Raw genomic sequence first — 17,515 nt, forward strand, 5'->3', positions numbered from 1 at the left:
ATATATATATATATATATATTGTTATTTTATCTCAAACAAATTAATAAATCATTTTGGAGGTGTAAATTAGCCTATTCAAGCCAAACCTGACCTCGTATAAGATCGATCTCGCCCATTCACAAACAATCTCATGTGCCTATTTGAAAGTATAATTTATACTTTAATAAAATTCTAACAAAATGTTTATACAAGTTTTTAAAAAATAATGACTAGAGAATACATGTTAAAAATAGATTCTATGAAAACAAAATTACATTTGAAAAGTTTAAGTATATATGAAATTCTTCATAGATCAAAACAATTATATATATCCATGTACCAACACAACCATAGTCATTACTCATTAGTCACATCTATAATTTCATATACAACAAGGATGTTCTAAAACATGGTATTCCTATAAGTCAAAGACAGGTAAACATTAAAGACATTGATGATTCCTATATTGGATCAACCACCTCATCAGGTCTTACCAAACACACATGCATCCATTTTTACTACATTATAACCCCACAAATATAAGGCCTTCATTTGTCACTTCCCTTCACTCCACCTCTAATAATATATCACCTTCAATATGGGAGCAGCTTTACTTCTTTTTATTGCTTTAACCGCGGTGGCTGCTGCCGCTGATGGTGGTGATGGAGGCGGAGCGTTGGGGGCTTCTTATATCTTTGGCGATTCGTTGGTTGATGCCGGAAATAATAACTTTTTACCTACATTATCTAAAGCTAACATTAAACCTAATGGGATTGATTTTAAACAGTCTGGTGGAAATCCTACCGGTCGATATACTAATGGTAGAACTATCGGGGATATCATCGGTACGAGTTTAAATCAGTATATAACATTTTTTGTCATTAGATAATAACCTTGATTATTCATCACTAGTGTATTTAAATTAGCTAACTAAACTAATGTTAATGTTATGTTATGTTACGTTTTGTTATATTATGTTATGTTTTATGATTATAGGGGAGGAACTAGGGCAACAATATTACGCGGTACCGTTTCTGGACCCAAATTCAACCGGAGACGTTATATTACATGGTGTGAATTATGCCTCCGGCGGTGGAGGGATTATGAATGCCACCGGAAGAATTTTCGTAAGTTTGTTTTTTTTTTCCGATTAATAGATGGTTCATAATTTAGTTAAATTTTTTTGGAACCTGTAAATTCTACTTCTAGGCAGTTTGATGCCCATGCACACAAGTTCGTTTGGGTGGCAAGCAAACTCGATGGGCGGCAAACGAACTCCATAGAGTCTAGTGAAAATTGTTCCAAATTGCCTACGAGTTCGCTTGTCTCTAGAAAACTTCCGAGTTTGCTTGCCACCTACTAATTAAAAAAAAGGGTCCTAAAACCATTAAATAAATAGTTACTAACAATGTTATCAAAAACCATTTTTATAGGTTAACAGATTATCAATGGACATCCAAGTAGATTACTTCAACATAACACGGAAACAAATCGATAAACTCCTCGGTGCGTCAAAAGGAAGGGAACACGTCATGAAGAAATCAATCTTCTCAATCAGTATCGGTTCTAATGATTTCCTCAACAATTACTTGCTTCCTGTTCTCTCGATTGGAGCTCGAGTTACACAGACTCCCGATGGGTTTGTTGATGATCTTATAAGCCACCTTCGATCCCAACTAACTGTAAGTCTCATAAGGCTGACTCAACAATTTTAAAGACCTAAATTAAAATGAGATTTTGTGACATTTCATGACAGTTGTAAATTATAACAAAAAAGAAAGTAACTGCTTAGAACCAGACTCAAACTCATGACCTACAGCTAAGAGCCACACGAATTTACCACAAAAACAATACATAATGTTGAATTTACTCTACCGATTATAATATATCTATATTTAATGTTTTTTTATTTGAAGGGCTTAATTAAGTGTGAACCTAAAGTCATTGTTAGGTTTCGCTGGTCCATAAGCCGGCCCTACAACTTATATTTAGAAACTATATATTGAGTGTAAGCTAACTAATGATTTCAGAGACTTTATCAACTGGATGCTCGAAAATTCATTGTGGGAAACGTTGGGCCAATCGGGTGCATACCTTATCAAAGGACGATTAATCAATTAAACGAAAACGAGTGTGTTGCATTACCCAATCAACTTGCGATTCAGTACAATGCTAAACTGAAGGATTTGGTTGCGGAACTGAACGATAATCTCCCTGGGGCTACATTTGTTCATGCTAATGTTTACGATTTAGTGCTTGAACTCATCGTTAACTATGACAAATACGGTGGGAAACAATTATACTTATATCTATTACTTATTGTTATCTTTAGATATTATTCTTTCACCCACATTGTATGTTGAATTGGATTAATTATTGGACATTTCAGGGTTTAAAACGGCGAGCAAAGCTTGTTGCGGGAATGGAGGTCAATATGCAGGGATCATTCCATGTGGTCCAACGTCGACTTTGTGCGAGGATAGAGATAAACATGTGTTTTGGGATCCTTACCACCCTAGTGAAGCTGCAAATTTGCTCATCTCCAAGCAATTGCTCCAAGGTGACCCAAAATATGTGTCTCCGATGAATTTAAGAGAACTACGCGATCTAAATCTTTAATAAATGATCGATAAACTTGTGCTATCGTTAACTTTTTGTATTATGGATCTCAGTTAATGTTTCAACCTTTGTGGTTATCGATCTATCTTGTAATCTATAGTTTATTGTTTGTAGATGTATGTGTGAATTGGAGCTTGTGTTTCCACGTAAATAATCGAAAGATTGAATTTGTAATCTTATGAATCAGGACTACAATGTCAAATTTGTTTTTTCATTAATAGGGATCGATTAATATTCGATCAAAATGGATAGGTGTAAGACGAGTCTAATAAAAAAGATATACGTTACATTAACTCCTAGTATATATATGTTGACAACTGCTAGAACCATATAATGCACTTGTATCTCTTGTTGAGTGTTATACAAAAGACGGTTACATAATAACCAAAGAATACGAACTTATGAAACACACTCATTCAAGTATTGACAGTTTATGAAACAGAATTAAATTTTATTGTACATAAACCACATGGTTTACACGCTAAACCAACTTATCGCGCCTAAGATAATCTCCACAAGTGTTGTTGGACTAAATACATGCATGTTTATAATATATATAATAACTATGAAGAGAATCACGGGTATTGAGCAACTAGTTCCTGCAAATAAAGAGATAGATCTTTCGATTTCGTCATCATAATCATATGACCGGCTCCCGGAAAAGACTTCACTTCCTTAGGGGGCTATCTTTAATGATAAATCTCTGAAATTCTTCATCCATAACACGGTCACCTTCGCACACCACGTAAACTCTACTAATCGATCCGTATTTGTCTTTGGTTAGAAAACCCTCCTTGCTCATGTCCTCCAAGAAGAACTTACTCGGTCGAATCAACATCTTCGCCAATACGAGGTCCTAAGTACACCAAAACATTGGTTAATCAAAGTGATCAACATGGTTACAGTCTTAGACTCAAGGAACACATTTTACTTTAAAATTTGTTTGATTTTTATAAACCTCATACTCATATAAGATTATTTTATTCATTTTTCTTTATCAAACACTTACAATAATCTATATAAATTACACATAGAAAAGAAAAGATAGATTAATTTTCGAGAATGGGTTACTCACATTAGCTTCTCTATCTTACTTCCTATTTTTTAAACTAAATATTGCATCTCTCTAAATTTATTTAAATTTTATTTAACGTATCATATCAGGTTCTTTATCTCTATTTTTATCTCACTCCCAAACACTTATTTTATTATATTTTTTCCTGTTCTTAAATAGTTACAAATATTTATAGAGGTAATGAATATTACATCTCTATATTTAGAGTATTACCATTTATTAAACTCTAAATTGTATAGATAGAGATGGAGATAACGAACACGATTGAAGATGCAAAATGTAGGAAATGAGGAAATCAATATATTTTAGAAATGAAAATGGAATGAAAATAGAGAAGACGATGTGAATGCTTAAAGTGTGTTATCTCTTTATTGTTACTTCAAAACAATTTCACGCACATACACGGCCATTATACACACTGAAGAGATATATCCCGAATTTACGGGCAAAACCCAAACTCGTCATAATTAAACTCGACAACTGACATGGCATATGTGGAAGGGGATATAACAATCACATCCCCTTAACCAATAAGATTACAAGATGTCACTATCGCATTTCGTTAGGCCGTTCACCATGTAGGGACTGATGATGTGAATGATGACATCAACCATAATATCCTCAACTTCTAGGAACTCATAACAACCAAACATTTTTTAATTTTTTTTCATATATTAACGTTGTTTGAGACCAGTTTAACCATATTTTATATATAATTTTTTTGTTAAACATATAAACATAAGTTTACATATGTGTAAAACTTATGTAATAACAATTTTACATATATGATAAAAAAACTTAGATGTGTGTAAAAACTAAGTTTCATAATTGTAATCGTAAATATAGATATAAAAAGTGATAAAACCACACTTAAATTTTTTTTATAAAAAACGTTAATTATTAAGAGTTTCTTCAATTTTTTAAATAATTTAAATGTTCTGAAATGATTATCATCCTTATATATCATTCTAATATATAAACTTAATATCGTGAGTATTATACTTTAGTAATTGATGAATTTGATGCATGTATGCAACCAATTTACATGTGGTCCCTAACAAACTACCTCATTCAATTCATCTAATTGTCTCATTTGCATTAAACTCCAAAATTCAGATATGAGCAGATATAGAATGGAACTGACCTCTGGTGGACAATTCGGATACATCATGGTGGCCATGTAATTGTCACCAAGTTCGGCTGACTCCGGCGATCCATTTTTGAAAGTGAACCGACAATCCATATACGTTTCAGGCTTCAAAGTCTTGAAATACTTCTAAACAACCAAAACAAAACAAAAAAAAAATTTACTTTCCAGATAAATACATAAAAAATAAAAAAGAAAAGAAAACCAGGTGCATGAGACTCCAACATATACCTGTGTCATCTGTAGGGCTGGCGGGTCCCTACAATTTGGCATATAGGCAGTGATGAAAACTGCCACCAAGACAATGTGGGGAAACTTCTCCATGGCTAGAGAAATAGCAAGTCCGCCGAAGCTGTGGCCCACTAACACAACTTTTTCATTAGCTGGTAACGGCTCAAGATACTGAATCAATGGTTGTAGGTAATCAATAAAAGTGGCTATTTCGTCAAGCCGACTTGGGTGCACCCCAGAACCACCAAGGTCCACTGCTGACACCTGGTGTCCAACGGACCTTAGGTAGGTCATAACCTTGTACCAACACCAAGCTCCATGACATAGCCCATGGACCAGCACCAAGTGCTTCTTTGAAGTACCGGTGGATGTTGGCATGTGGTTAAGATTTTTGAAGAAAAATGATCCTATATATGGTTATGTATTTGTTATAAAATGTTTGGACATTATATCATATATATTATAGTGTCAAGCAACCTTTCACATAAATAACCATTAAATCATCAATGGACCATGGAAAATGAGAAGTCTTAAGGTATAGTGATTATAGTCCCATGTGCAAAATAATTTGGACGACTTGGATTTAATAATAATTAATAAATCAATTACAGCTCTACTGCTTTCACAAATGAATGACTACGCTGACTACCATAAAATTTTGAAAAAAATGACCAATATGTTTATTTGACTAGCTTTTTCTTAAAATATCCATAATCCACTCGACCCACGTACGTACTTATTCAACTCACGAGATTTTCAAACAACATGAATTAAAACATGTGTAAAGAAAAACTAGTTGTAGGCTTGTAAACGAATCGAACGTTCGGTGAACTGTTCGACGGAAAGCTCGTTTATGTAACTAAACAAATGAACATGAATACATGTTTTGTTCGTTCATATATGTTAGTGAATGTTTGTTTATTTATGTTCGTTTACATGTAATAACAAATAATTAAATATTATCTACTTAATGGTTTTATATTTGTTATGTGTTCATTTAAGTGTGTTCATATATGTTCATTCATGTTTGTTTGTGTTCACATACATTTGTTCATATATGTTCATGAATTGTTCGTTTAGATTTTAAACAAACGAACACGAACACAAAATATGTGTTCGATTAAGTATCCGTGTTTGTTTAGTCCGTTGACAGGGCTAACTAGATGGAAGCCAAAAAAAGTTCAACAGAAGTCAAAAAGTTCTCGGTGGAAGCCCAAAAAAAAAACCCCCTGCGAAGAAGTAAATCTTGTCGGAAGACGAAAAAATCTCGTCAGTAGCCTAAAAATATCTCGTTGGACACCAAAAAAAGAACATCGTCAAAAGACAGAGAATCTCATTGGAACACCTAAAAAAATACCGTTGAGACTTGAGACGCCTAAAAAATCCTATCGTTTCCACGAGTTTTTTTTTTTTTTTAAATTTGGGTGTCCCGGAAATTGACATGTGGCGCCCTGTGACCTAGTTTGTTGAAAATCTAGTTAGATAAGGATTATTAAGTAGACAGGTCGACTAAATTTGAGTTGGACATTCAAATGACAGTCAAGTGGACATTTTAGAAATGTTTTAATTCCTATGAATGTTAAAATGGTCGGTTTTCGACATAAAGGTAAACTAAAACGGCCCAGGATGACTAATACGTGTTATGGTTTATTTTGTCTTGTAATTCAAACTTCAAGCACATGTTTTGTTATTTGAATAGGAGTGTGCTGCCATTGATTGACCATTTGACCGGATCTTTTGGTTGGCTTTCAAACTTCTTGTTTTATCTTTTATGTCTTTTATTCACTTGTGTTTCTCATTTGATCAGGACGGTGGATAGTCGTATTAGTTATTGATGTTCCTATCCGTACCCGACCAGTGGGTATGACCTTGTAAAAATCCTAGTCGCTAGTCGGGTGGTGGGGTGAGGACTATTGATTAATCGGATCGAACTTTAATATATAATGTTCAGTTTTATATATAATATACACGCACATATTTTTATATGTAATTTTCAGTTTTTATATACACAAACACATTTTGGCTGGAATCTCGCTTGAAACCGCTGTTTTTTGCTGAAATCTCGCGCAAAACCGCCGATTTTGGTCGGAATTTCGCCGGAAACCGCTTTTTTTGGTCAGACATTTTGCCGGATTTGACCGGAAACCGTCGATTTTGGCCGGATGTGACCATTGATTGATTAATTGGCCGACTAGCCCAAAATTAATCAGTGAAGTGGGGAATAGCGATTAATTGGGGATTAGTCAGTGACTAGTCGGGATTTTTGCAACACTGCCCAGAATTGGTTCCAACCCGACTCGGTTTTGACTTTTGTTGACCGTCTATGCAGTCGTTATCACCTATATATCCGTGATATATCTGTTATCAGTCCCTTAGTAAATATCAGTCACTCAGTCAGAATATCGGTACCAATGTCACCGATATTAGTGTTCTAAGTCTTAATTATCAACTTTTAGTATTCAATGTCGGTGTTTTAAATCTTAATAAGTTCCTACTTGCTACGTGTTTTAGTGTTTTACAAGTTGCAAAAGGTTAATTTGTTAATGGTAAGAGAGTAAACTAAATTATTAAAGTTAAATTGTTATATATATGAATTTTACATGACATTCAAATTACCGATATCTCACCATGGTCCTTGACCGATATCCGATAATTTTCCGCATTAATCGCTAAGTTGATCATTCCCGGAACTGGTTCCGGTTCCTGAAAATTCCCGTTTAGTACAAAGTGGTGTGTTTAGAAATTGGAAACGAACATGTTCTACATAGAGAATAAATAAATAAACCTTAAGATGGTTAATAAGAGCCAACAAAATTAAGTCAACTCGAATCTCGGTCCATCGTCTGCATATTTCTCCGGTTCATATTCAACAGTACAAACTAACATGAACTCGAAAGTTCATGCGAGAAACTAATCATAACCAATATGTACACACGAACAAACGTTACAAAGTTAATTACCGCCAAATCATCATTCAAACAACCGTCTTTTCAACAGAATTAGCGTGCCAGAAGTTGTTCGATAGTTTACAAATTTCAGCTAAGCATGGTGGGATGCCCAGTCTGAAGCATCCTCTTAAACATGTCCATCCCGAACGCTGAATCTGATGAACTAAACGTAACGCAGCAGTTAATATTATTGGTCAAACCATGAAAACTCGTTAAAGGAAAACTCACCTTGAGATAGTAATTTCATAGGGAAATGAGACGCCTTCCTTGTTTGGTATTGGAGGGATGTGATCTTTTTTCTCGTTAACGAATTTAATTATTTGAAATAAAACTTCGTGCAGAGAGGACTCGAGTGTTGTGCGCCTGGCATTTCTCTCATCAGACGCGCTTTCTGTAACAAATTGATAAATTATGTCACATAATATAAATTTTTAAATACACAATTCGAGAGTTGAAGCCGATAAATAATTATTATACCTCCAGGGTCTAAAACTAACTTCGAATGATGTGATTTGCCAGAATGTGGTTTCAGGTGGTGAGCAACGATTAAGTTTATATACCATTGTTCCCAGTATAAGTGTTCAACTTTGTGAGTGAACCATGTTGCTTGTTTGTTCTTTACTTCAAAGAAAGATAAACATATCTGCATCAATAACATTATCATTAACATTATCGTAAATGAATCAATAACATTAACATTTAAGTTATATCTAAAAGCAAAACCTGGTTTTTCTTGTTTGGGTGTTTCTCGACCCTATCGATGAACTGATCGATCTTTTCGTCTACTTTCTTTTCAAGCTCTGCATCACCACATTGCACCTAGAATTCGACAGTAAACCATGCGCACAATATATTCATCCAAAATTATTATTCAATGATGCAGATATATATATATATATATACTTACATATGTAATTTCAAAAAGAGTAAGATCAATGTCTTTGGGCCGCACCAGACCTAAAGCTCTCATCATCATCATCATCATCATCATCATCTTCATCATCATCATCGTACTCAGTATATCCCACCAATAGCAATGCTATGGTAGGGTCTGAGGAGGGTAAGATGTAGACAGCCTTACCTCTATCCCATAGGGATAGAGAGGCTGCTTCCGGTGAGACCCCCGGCTCGATAGTAGTTTTGCATCAAGCCTTGGACATAAGGCACATAACACTCAATCATCGGGACACCGGCTGATCGGTGCATGTGCCCTTGTCTTTCGGCTATCAACGCCACCACATGATGCCTGATTAACCTTCCGCCACTTTTAACGTTATTTTCACGAGATTAGTAAAATAACGTCAAAATTAGTGCAATTTTACTTTTGCCCACCCGAGGGTTCACACATATATACATTATATGAACCGCTGAGGACGCTTCTCCAGACCTAAAGCTCTGTGAAAGAAAATCGTGTGCAGGATGCCTGCAAACATTTCGGTTACACGACTGACTACATCTGTTTTACATATCAACTTTTTTATCAACAAAATCCTGTTTTTGACCAATTTTTCCCAAAGGCATATGAGCTGTTGACTTTTAGAACCGAGTATGCAGTCATAAGTAAACAATGCGGTATAAACTATCATAGATGTTTGTGTACCACTAGAAAAAAACTGAACATACAAACGCAATCTACAAGGACATCATATAGGTCAATAAACATCAATACTTCACTACATTAAAAAAAAAACAGGATTGTCAAGCACGTATTATTACGGATCCAACTTCTATAAAGTCAACTGAAACATATAAACAATGAAATCTTTAGGACGTTTAGGGCGTAAAAGTAGATCGGTAAAAAAATGGTTAAATTTGGGAAACTAGGGAACCTAAATGAACCGAACGTTCAGCAAAATATTCGTTTATGTTCGTTCGTTTAATAAATGGGCGAACACGAACAGAGACCGTGTTTGTTTTCAATTGTGTTCATTTACATTCGGTTAGCTGTTCGTGAACTGATCTTTTATCCAATAACAGCTTAACGGATAAACACGAACAACGCTTTGTTCTGTTCGGTTCGGTCCCGGTCATTAACAGCCCTAGCCTAGCCATACTACAAGATATAAATAAACTTTGAACCTAACATTACAAATAGCGACCTAATAAACTTACATCGAAGCACTTCGCGTATCTCAAAGTACTCAACATCCTGAAAACAACACAACATAAGCAGATTATGTAAATCGAATACAAAATTATGATGAATCTGTGTTAACTAATTAATTAATTAAGTGTAAGTTACCAGTTCTTTGAGTTGACAAACTTCACAACCCTAATATGTTTTTGAGTTTAATTTGAGGTTTATTTGGATTGATTTGCACGTCTGTTGTTTATTGGATCAGGTTGATTGATCATCGTACGTTTGTTTATGTTTAATAATAAATTGAGTAAAATGTTGTGTTTTTTTGTTGTTTTGGGGCTTACTCCTTTAACTAAAAAGGTTGGTCAATAACAGTCCTTTATGTATGGGTATTTGGCAATTGTTGTGATGATGTTTTTTAGAAAAAGTATTTTACGTTTTAAGTTTTAACACTTTTTAAATAAATATCTAAATCTGAACACCGGTTATTAGCTATAAAATAACATCAAAATTAGTTTCATTTTCTCTACTTCTTTAAGACTACGGATAGTAGATTTTGACTTGGAAAATTGAGGGATATGACATTGCAAGTATTGCGAGGATGGATTGAGGGTGTGGTTTATGGCCACGGACTCTAATGGTAGAAACTAGACGGATATAACATGAAATCATTCGTTAAGGAGAATGTTGATGCTATAGTAAATGTAATAAATAAAATTAAAGTAGTATACACTAAAATAAATTGTGAATTCTTTGTTTGGTAACTTCTTAATGATTCTATTAAGAGGCTATCAGATGTATAGCAGTTTTGTTACAACTCTTAATTACTTATGAAGCACCTTAATTATTAAGTTTCATAAACATGCTTAATGATCAGTAATTGTCTTTTAATCAGTCAGACATTTTAATGATTCGATACTAGATTGCTTTAAAAGCCCCTTGGTGGAACTAAAAGGGTAGGCAAATGAAATGAAAAAGATCCTATGAAAAAAGAACTTGTGCTATCGGTCTCTCTCCCTCAACTTTTTTCACTTCTTGTTTTCTCTTTCTAGAAAAGTTAATAACTAAACGAGAAATTGCTCTCCATTTTGTGTGTTAAAAATAAATATCTTTGATTAAGATAAATGAATAAAAGAAAAGATGTTGGCCCAATTTTAAAAAAATCAATGTTTTGTGTCCAAATAAATAAAGAGAGAAAATCAATATAGACAATCTAACTATTAAAATGAGCATTGACAAAATTGTTTGAAGTTTCTAATCATAACATTGTTTTTTTTCTTAAATAGAACAATTTCATATGAACTCTTGAAACACAATAGGTGCAATTTGTTAGGAATTCCATAGTTGGTTGAGTGATTGGTTGATTGAAACACAATAGGTGCAATTTGCTAGAAGCATGGATCAGCTAGGAAACTTGATTGATTGGTGTGCAAGCTAATCAATAAAGATTAATAGTTAATTAGTTTGTGGATAATTATCTTAGAATCCTAATCGAGTTATGATAGGATATATGTTAGATAATTATTGCGGAATTAATCAGGTTTGTCCTAGTTTTAGTCAAACGTGTTTAAGTTTCCTATTTGTACCGTGAATCAGGGCAGAAACATTGTAATCAAGTTTTAAAGTCAGGTTTCTTGATTAATAAATGAGTTTGAGTGTTAGCCAAATACGAGTATACCAATTCTCAACCTGATAACATATAACTTATATCAAGAGACTCATTAATTGGGTAAAACTTACACTACGGCGTCAAGCATAGTTTTCATCCAATAAGTCACCGCTTAGTAAGAATTTTTTATCAATAAGTTATTATTAGAATGTCACATACTCACGTGTACTTATATTTTTATTTATAGAAAAAAAATCAATTTATAAGAAAATTAGTCACGTGCATTTTGGTAAGTTTGTTGGTCAACTTGTCCATTTTTGTTATTATACATTTACTCAACTACCATAGTTAAACTGACATTGAAACTAAGGTGTTACACAACGAAAATGTTGAACAGCCAATATAAATGTTAAAATAATTATAAGATGTGATTTTAATTTGAGCTAGAATATAATGTACTTATGTACCACAATCACTTTTTTTTGGTGTGTATAATTTCTTGTATATATAATCAGATTGATAGAATGAAAACTGTGAAATGACAATATGAACTCAAGGTGGATTATTACTTCTCTTTTCTAACAAGATTACACTCTCGTAACCGCATAAATTTGGAAAGAACACATGCATATAAAGCTACATTCAACAATAACCGAAAAATTTCTACTTCAATGGTGCTAAACCACATCTTAATGCGTTTTCTGGGATGTCATATTCAGTGTGAAAACTCTTTTCATTGTTCCAAACACGAACATACAACTCTTGTCTCAAGTATCGTCTCGGCCAGATTGCAGACCTCAGATTCCACATGCCTTTGTTATCCAAAGAAACCAATATTGCACTCCATGATTTTGGATACACCTATTAAAAGAAATAAGTTGTTCAAGATTCTACTTTTATATATAAAAAAAATCACAAATGAAATATGTTTACCTGCACAGTGTGTCTTGTAGTAGCATCATTAAGATTGTAAAATTTCCTTCTGAAGAAACACTAAATGACCCCGGGCAGATTACGGATAATCTGGGGGTTAAATAGATGTTTCCCACGAGGGGTTAGACCCGGCAAAGATGGTTCTTCTGATAACCTGCAAAACAGACACCGTGAGCTCGTCACTGAGAAGGGGGGGGGGGGACCTCCTTGTGACCACCCTCCGGCGTGAGAATCAGACTAGATTGCTTTTGAATATAAGTGTATATTAAGAGATTGCTAGAGCAGATATCAGGTATAAGATATAAGATACAAGATAAGATCAGATGATCATACCATTTGGGGTATTTATAGCCGAAGGTAGGCTTCCAAGAAGGTGTAGCCGGCTGAATAGTATTCCTGTTCTACCAACTGTGGCCTACGCACGTGCCATGCTGGTAGTTGGTGGGTAGGCAGCGGCCGACAGTGACCAGGCCTGCTGTGTACTATTCCTTTTCCACCAACTGCAGGCTATGCACGTGGTATGACAGGAGTTGGTGAGTAGGCAGCGGCTAATAGTGACCTACAGTACAAGAGCATGCTGCTCGCCATACTGTTGTCAATGAGCTGTCGTATCTCTGGTCAGATCTTTTGCCCATACCTCGTCAGGTACAGTACAAAAGATCCTCCAGTATCGTACGGACTGGCTCATTTGGGCGGGAGTATTCCCCCTCCCGCCTTTGTGCGGGATTGTTCCCGGCTTTGCTCATTCCTTCAGGTGACTACTGAATTATTGAGAGCTAAGTGCCTTGTGCGTGTAGCCTTGCTGCGCGGGTGGCCTTCCCTGATGGCTTGTATCCGCAGCTGCGGGAACAGGCAGAGTACTTCACCATTGGGAGGCATTTCCTGCGGGAACAGCTTGCGTACTGCGCGTAAGGACGTCACGTCTCTGAGCATGGTGGGTCCTGCGGATCCAGTTGGTTTCTGCGCAGACGTCTCTCTTCAAGGTGAGTCATGCGGGTCCAACTGGGCTCTGCTGGGACCTACCTCTTCACCTTCTAAGTGTAGAGTCCCACACACCAGAACCAAAGCTATAATTTGAAAATTATTATCATGTTATTTTAATATTTAAAAAAAGATAAAAGAAAAAGAAGCTTACCCAACAGTCCAAAAATCTTGACCATCAAGATGCCAAGACTGAATGGTGTTCTCGTTGTTTTGGAAGACGATTTCAATGTAATCATGAAGAGTGAAACCGAGAACCGAGACACCAAGAATTGGAGGGAATGAAGGGGGTGTATCTTTGAGTGAGTTAACATTAAAGACTCCAGAAATGTTGTAAAAATCGGCAATCTTTAATGGTGTTTTTAGGTTAACATAAGACACTTGATTCACTGCATACCGAAGCTTGCCATTAATATTTGCTTCCGAATTAGCCAACACAACTATTCTTGTTACCGGGATTGTCCCATAATGATACGAGCCTTGCGGATTTGGTCTAGCTGCATTTGCTGTCAAGTTCCATCTAAAAAACAAGAAAAAAATATAAATATTTGACCTTTAAAATCGCCTCAAATGGTATGTCAAGACTCAAGAATATGTTGTACCTTATTGTTCTTGCTTGCTTCATGGACCAGTGGATTTGATAGGTGGGACCAATAGGCAGTGGTAAAGAAGCTTTGGTTTGCGAGCCATCATAATGAAGGATTCCCGTAGCGGTAAGCGTGGGCTTGGTGAAACGAGTCGAAGCAACGATGAAATAGTCTTTTACCGGAGCATGAAGTTTGACCAAGAAAGATGCAGATTGACCAACATGAAGGTCAAATGATTCATACGCTTCTTGAAGCGTATGCGATCCTTCGGTCTCAACTAATGTCAGTGTATGGCCTTGGATCCTAAAGTTGACCGAAGTAGTCAATGCCACATTCGACACCCTAAACATGTACAATCCACCTGGATCACAACAAAAAAATGTTGGTTAAAAAATTTGGTATTGGAAACATGAATACATAAGCGGATATATAACATATTATTATATACCTTCTTGAACGGTAAAAGGGGTTGAAGAAGAATGCCCGTTGATGAGAAGACCATCGGCCATAGGAAGAGGTTTCCCAGAGTCAAGTGTTTGAGATAGCACCTGAAAACAAAATAACCTTAAATGTTTGTTTGACGCAAAGCGGAAGCAAGAAATATAAAGAAACACGTAGATAATGCTCAAGTAAAAGTTGATAAATTTCTAAATGCCTCGAACTAGCTATTACATATGGTGCGCTTAGGAATTCAAAATTTGGTACGTTTGTCAAGCTGGTCCAGGTAAGAGTATGCTAACTCTTGAAACCTTTGGTTCATGCACTTATTAAGATATGGGTACAAACCTTGTGATCAGATTTCCACCAGTCACTAATTAGTAAAGTGAACTCTTCAACTGGCTTAAGATACGGGACAAAAATCACGGCCCTTGCACGTATATTAATCGCTCCAAAACCACCAACCGCTCTATGCATCTTGGTCGAAGGGAAATAAGAATAAGATCCAATTTGATCTTTCACTTGCATTTGGTAAGTCCAGTTTGAGTTTGGTGGGATAGGGCAGTTTGTCCCCAACACTCCATCTTGCCATGAGGTTTTTCTTTGTTTTACTCCATTCCTGTTTTACAACTATTAAGATATACTAATATGTGTCCAAAAGTAAAAACAAATTTATCCACTAAAACAAAAAGAACACTAACCATGTGATAAGAAAGGGTTCATCCAGCTTATTAACGATGTTAACAATCACATTGTCGTTGGTGACACAATCTATCGTCGGGGCTGGAAACTGACCATTGATGAGTATACCCTACAACGATTGTAAACAATGTCACAAACGGTTCGCATTTAAATAACTAAAATTATGTTCAATATTACCCTTTGTGGAACTCCTAGTGGAGAAATTTGTCCATATGTAACTTCAAATGTGAAGAATCTATATGGATCTTCAGCCTTAACACAAAAGACACACAACCAAACAAGAAATCCAAGATAAAATGGTAACGCGATAGCTCAGTTCATCTTGTAAAATTGTTAAGACTATTAGAATATGTTCTTCCAAGAATATCTAAAACATGTGACATTAGAATATTATTTAGAAAATATGATCATGATCGATAAATCGAAAGTTAAATCAAATACTTACGGAGTTGAAAGAAGCTAAAGAGCTAGAAAATGAGAATCTGATGATTAGAAACATGTACATTGGACAACTTATATAGGAAGACAAGACTAGAAACATGATGATCACATCGATTAATGCGGTAACATGGAATGGTTTTCGGAAATAGAATCTGGATCTACTGCCCCGTACAACAAGCTGATGATCATTAATTATCGTTGTTAAGTATTCGTAGCGGCTCATGATTTCATATTGGGAGCTATAGTGAGATCTGTTTAGACTCCAAATAGTTTAATAGTTGACTTGAGCAATGTAGTATGATGCTGGCTGACACTCGCAGTGAAGAACGGATCAAACATAAATGTGTTTAATATTTTTTTCATGTTTTATAGTGGTTTTTAACTTGAGAATTAATTATGAGAGAAGTGAAGGGTTAAGGTTTATGCGGGATTGCACATGCGAATTTTTAAAATTAGGTATGAAGCTACAATTATGAAAAAAAAATATTAAGTATTCTGAAAAAAAATATATTATTTATTGGGTTAATAAAGAGTTTTACAACTTGTTTAATTAAAACTAATAAAAGATATAATAAAAATAGCATTTTAATACTTTGAAAATTGTTTAGAAATAAACGTATTTTAAATTATTTAGTTATAAAAAAACAAAAAAAAAACATATATTTTGTTGTTAAACTACAGATGTTAATTTACTAAATTGGGAATTAGGAAGTAAATGAAATAAATAGATGAATTAAAATTACTAAATTTATGTAATTAAGGATTTGGAATGAAAATTGCAAATAATATGTATTAAATTAGACGTTATGTGACACATGTTGGGCACGTCAGCGAGGGGATTATGACAAAAGAAAAATGGTATAGTTGTATAACCCCGTGGCCCGTACACACAGTAACCCTCTTGCAATAATTACTCATTACACACACCCGTGGAGTGGTGTTCGGGCCACTATAATAGAGGGTATCACGCCCTACAACACATTGTCTTAAGTCTCAAATTAATATGTAGTTTTAAAGCTAAGATTCCTATATAATGTTTACAACTTTTGATATTAAATAAATTTTGAATTTTTTATATGATTTTTGTCTAAACATTTACCAGAATGTATTTAGCATTTTCATCGCTTCTTTCACGCATCACAACTCTATATTCCCAACAAAGGGACCAGATCCTTGCAAACGAGCACCACTCGTAAGCATCAGCACGTAAGGTCAAAGTTGCCACAAAACCCCATTCTTTCTAATTGAGGATGAGAATACGGACGGGTAGATTAGGTACTTGTACTTATTGGTACTAGCACCAAACTAATTGATACGGATTTGGTAGCGTCGGTACCGAATTGGTACCAAGTTTTGAGTTTCCGGTACCGTAGGTACCGGTATTTCCTGAATTTTGTATGAAATGTCACCGTATCAATACTGGTACCAAATATTTTCAAATTTTCGGATCCGGATTTTCGAGATTAGAACCATCCCGAGCTCATCCCTAAGCGAAACTAGCATATAACCAAAAATTCTTGGCCGAAACCATAATTATAAAATATATTAAAGTGTGGTTTACACACACACACACACACACACACACATACAGTCACACCCGATCTCAGGGGCCTAGTCGTGTGATCAATAGTTGGTACCAGTTTTGTTAATTTATCAATGTTTGATTACGCAACGGAAAATATTTAATTTACCTTCATAACATAGGGATTCAAATACCCTCTTTCGTTTCAAGAAATTTCTTTCT

At 35.0% G+C, this 17,515-nt stretch overlaps 2 protein-coding genes and 2 pseudogenes across 3 annotated transcripts; 1 reads left to right on the forward strand and 3 right to left on the reverse strand.

Moving 5' to 3' along the window:
• The first annotated feature begins 554 nt into the window (after positions 1 to 554).
• LOC143549632 (GDSL esterase/lipase At2g23540-like) lies at positions 555 to 2,645 on the forward strand. Its single transcript, XM_077040493.1, has 5 exons — positions 555 to 825; positions 977 to 1,107; positions 1,414 to 1,662; positions 2,011 to 2,266; positions 2,370 to 2,645. Exons 1-5 carry the CDS (start codon positions 579 to 581, stop codon positions 2,597 to 2,599), a joined length of 1,113 nt encoding a protein of 370 aa, XP_076896608.1. The 5' UTR covers positions 555 to 578; the 3' UTR covers positions 2,600 to 2,645.
• Positions 2,646 to 3,174: 529 nt separating this feature from the next.
• On the reverse strand, positions 3,175 to 5,430 carry LOC143549616 (methylesterase 10 pseudogene; annotated as a pseudogene).
• Positions 5,431 to 7,901: 2,471 nt separating this feature from the next.
• Positions 7,902 to 12,004, reverse strand: LOC143549617 (autophagy-related protein 101-like). Its single transcript, XM_077040484.1, has 9 exons — positions 11,969 to 12,004; positions 10,243 to 10,272; positions 10,113 to 10,149; positions 9,388 to 9,423; positions 8,908 to 8,957; positions 8,724 to 8,819; positions 8,478 to 8,643; positions 8,229 to 8,391; positions 7,902 to 8,163 (listed from the first exon to the last, which is right to left on the reverse strand). Exons 1-9 carry the CDS (start codon positions 12,002 to 12,004, stop codon positions 8,088 to 8,090), a joined length of 690 nt encoding a protein of 229 aa, XP_076896599.1. The 3' UTR covers positions 7,902 to 8,087.
• Positions 12,005 to 12,352: 348 nt separating this feature from the next.
• On the reverse strand, positions 12,353 to 15,651 carry LOC143549659 (L-ascorbate oxidase homolog; annotated as a pseudogene). The gene is made up of 9 exons (XR_013138171.1): positions 15,508 to 15,651; positions 15,330 to 15,439; positions 14,977 to 15,247; positions 14,639 to 14,738; positions 14,206 to 14,551; positions 13,758 to 14,123; positions 13,654 to 13,689; positions 12,623 to 12,668; positions 12,353 to 12,550 (listed from the first exon to the last, which is right to left on the reverse strand). The product of XR_013138171.1 is annotated as an L-ascorbate oxidase homolog (transcript).
• Between the last annotated feature and the right edge of the window lie 1,864 nt (positions 15,652 to 17,515).

This window comes from Bidens hawaiensis, unplaced genomic scaffold (assembly GCF_021521415.1).
Source record: "Bidens hawaiensis isolate Kalapana, Puna unplaced genomic scaffold, B.hawaiensis_p1.1 tig00015706_1, whole genome shotgun sequence".
Lineage (NCBI taxonomy): Eukaryota > Viridiplantae > Streptophyta > Magnoliopsida > Asterales > Asteraceae > Bidens > Bidens hawaiensis.

Excerpts from the sequence above, each read along its gene's own strand:
- LOC143549632 (XM_077040493.1), top strand. The coding sequence starts at position 579 with ATGGGAGCAGCTTTACTTCTTTTTATTGCTTTAACCGCGGTGGCTGCT. Across the intron at positions 1,108-1,413 it reads ATGCCACCGGAAGAATTTTC|GTTAACAGATTATCAATGGA; the intron begins GTAAGTTTGTTT and ends CCATTTTTATAG. Across the intron at positions 1,663-2,010 it reads ACCTTCGATCCCAACTAACT|AGACTTTATCAACTGGATGC; the intron begins GTAAGTCTCATA and ends TAATGATTTCAG.
- LOC143549617 (XM_077040484.1), bottom strand. The coding sequence starts at position 12,004 with ATGGACAAGTTGACCAACAAACTTACCAAAATGCAC. Across the intron at positions 8,820-8,907 it reads CTCTTTTTGAAATTACATAT|GTGCAATGTGGTGATGCAGA; the intron begins GTAAGTATATAT and ends GTCGAATTCTAG. Across the intron at positions 8,644-8,723 it reads ACCCAAACAAGAAAAACCAG|ATATGTTTATCTTTCTTTGA; the intron begins GTTTTGCTTTTA and ends TTATTGATGCAG.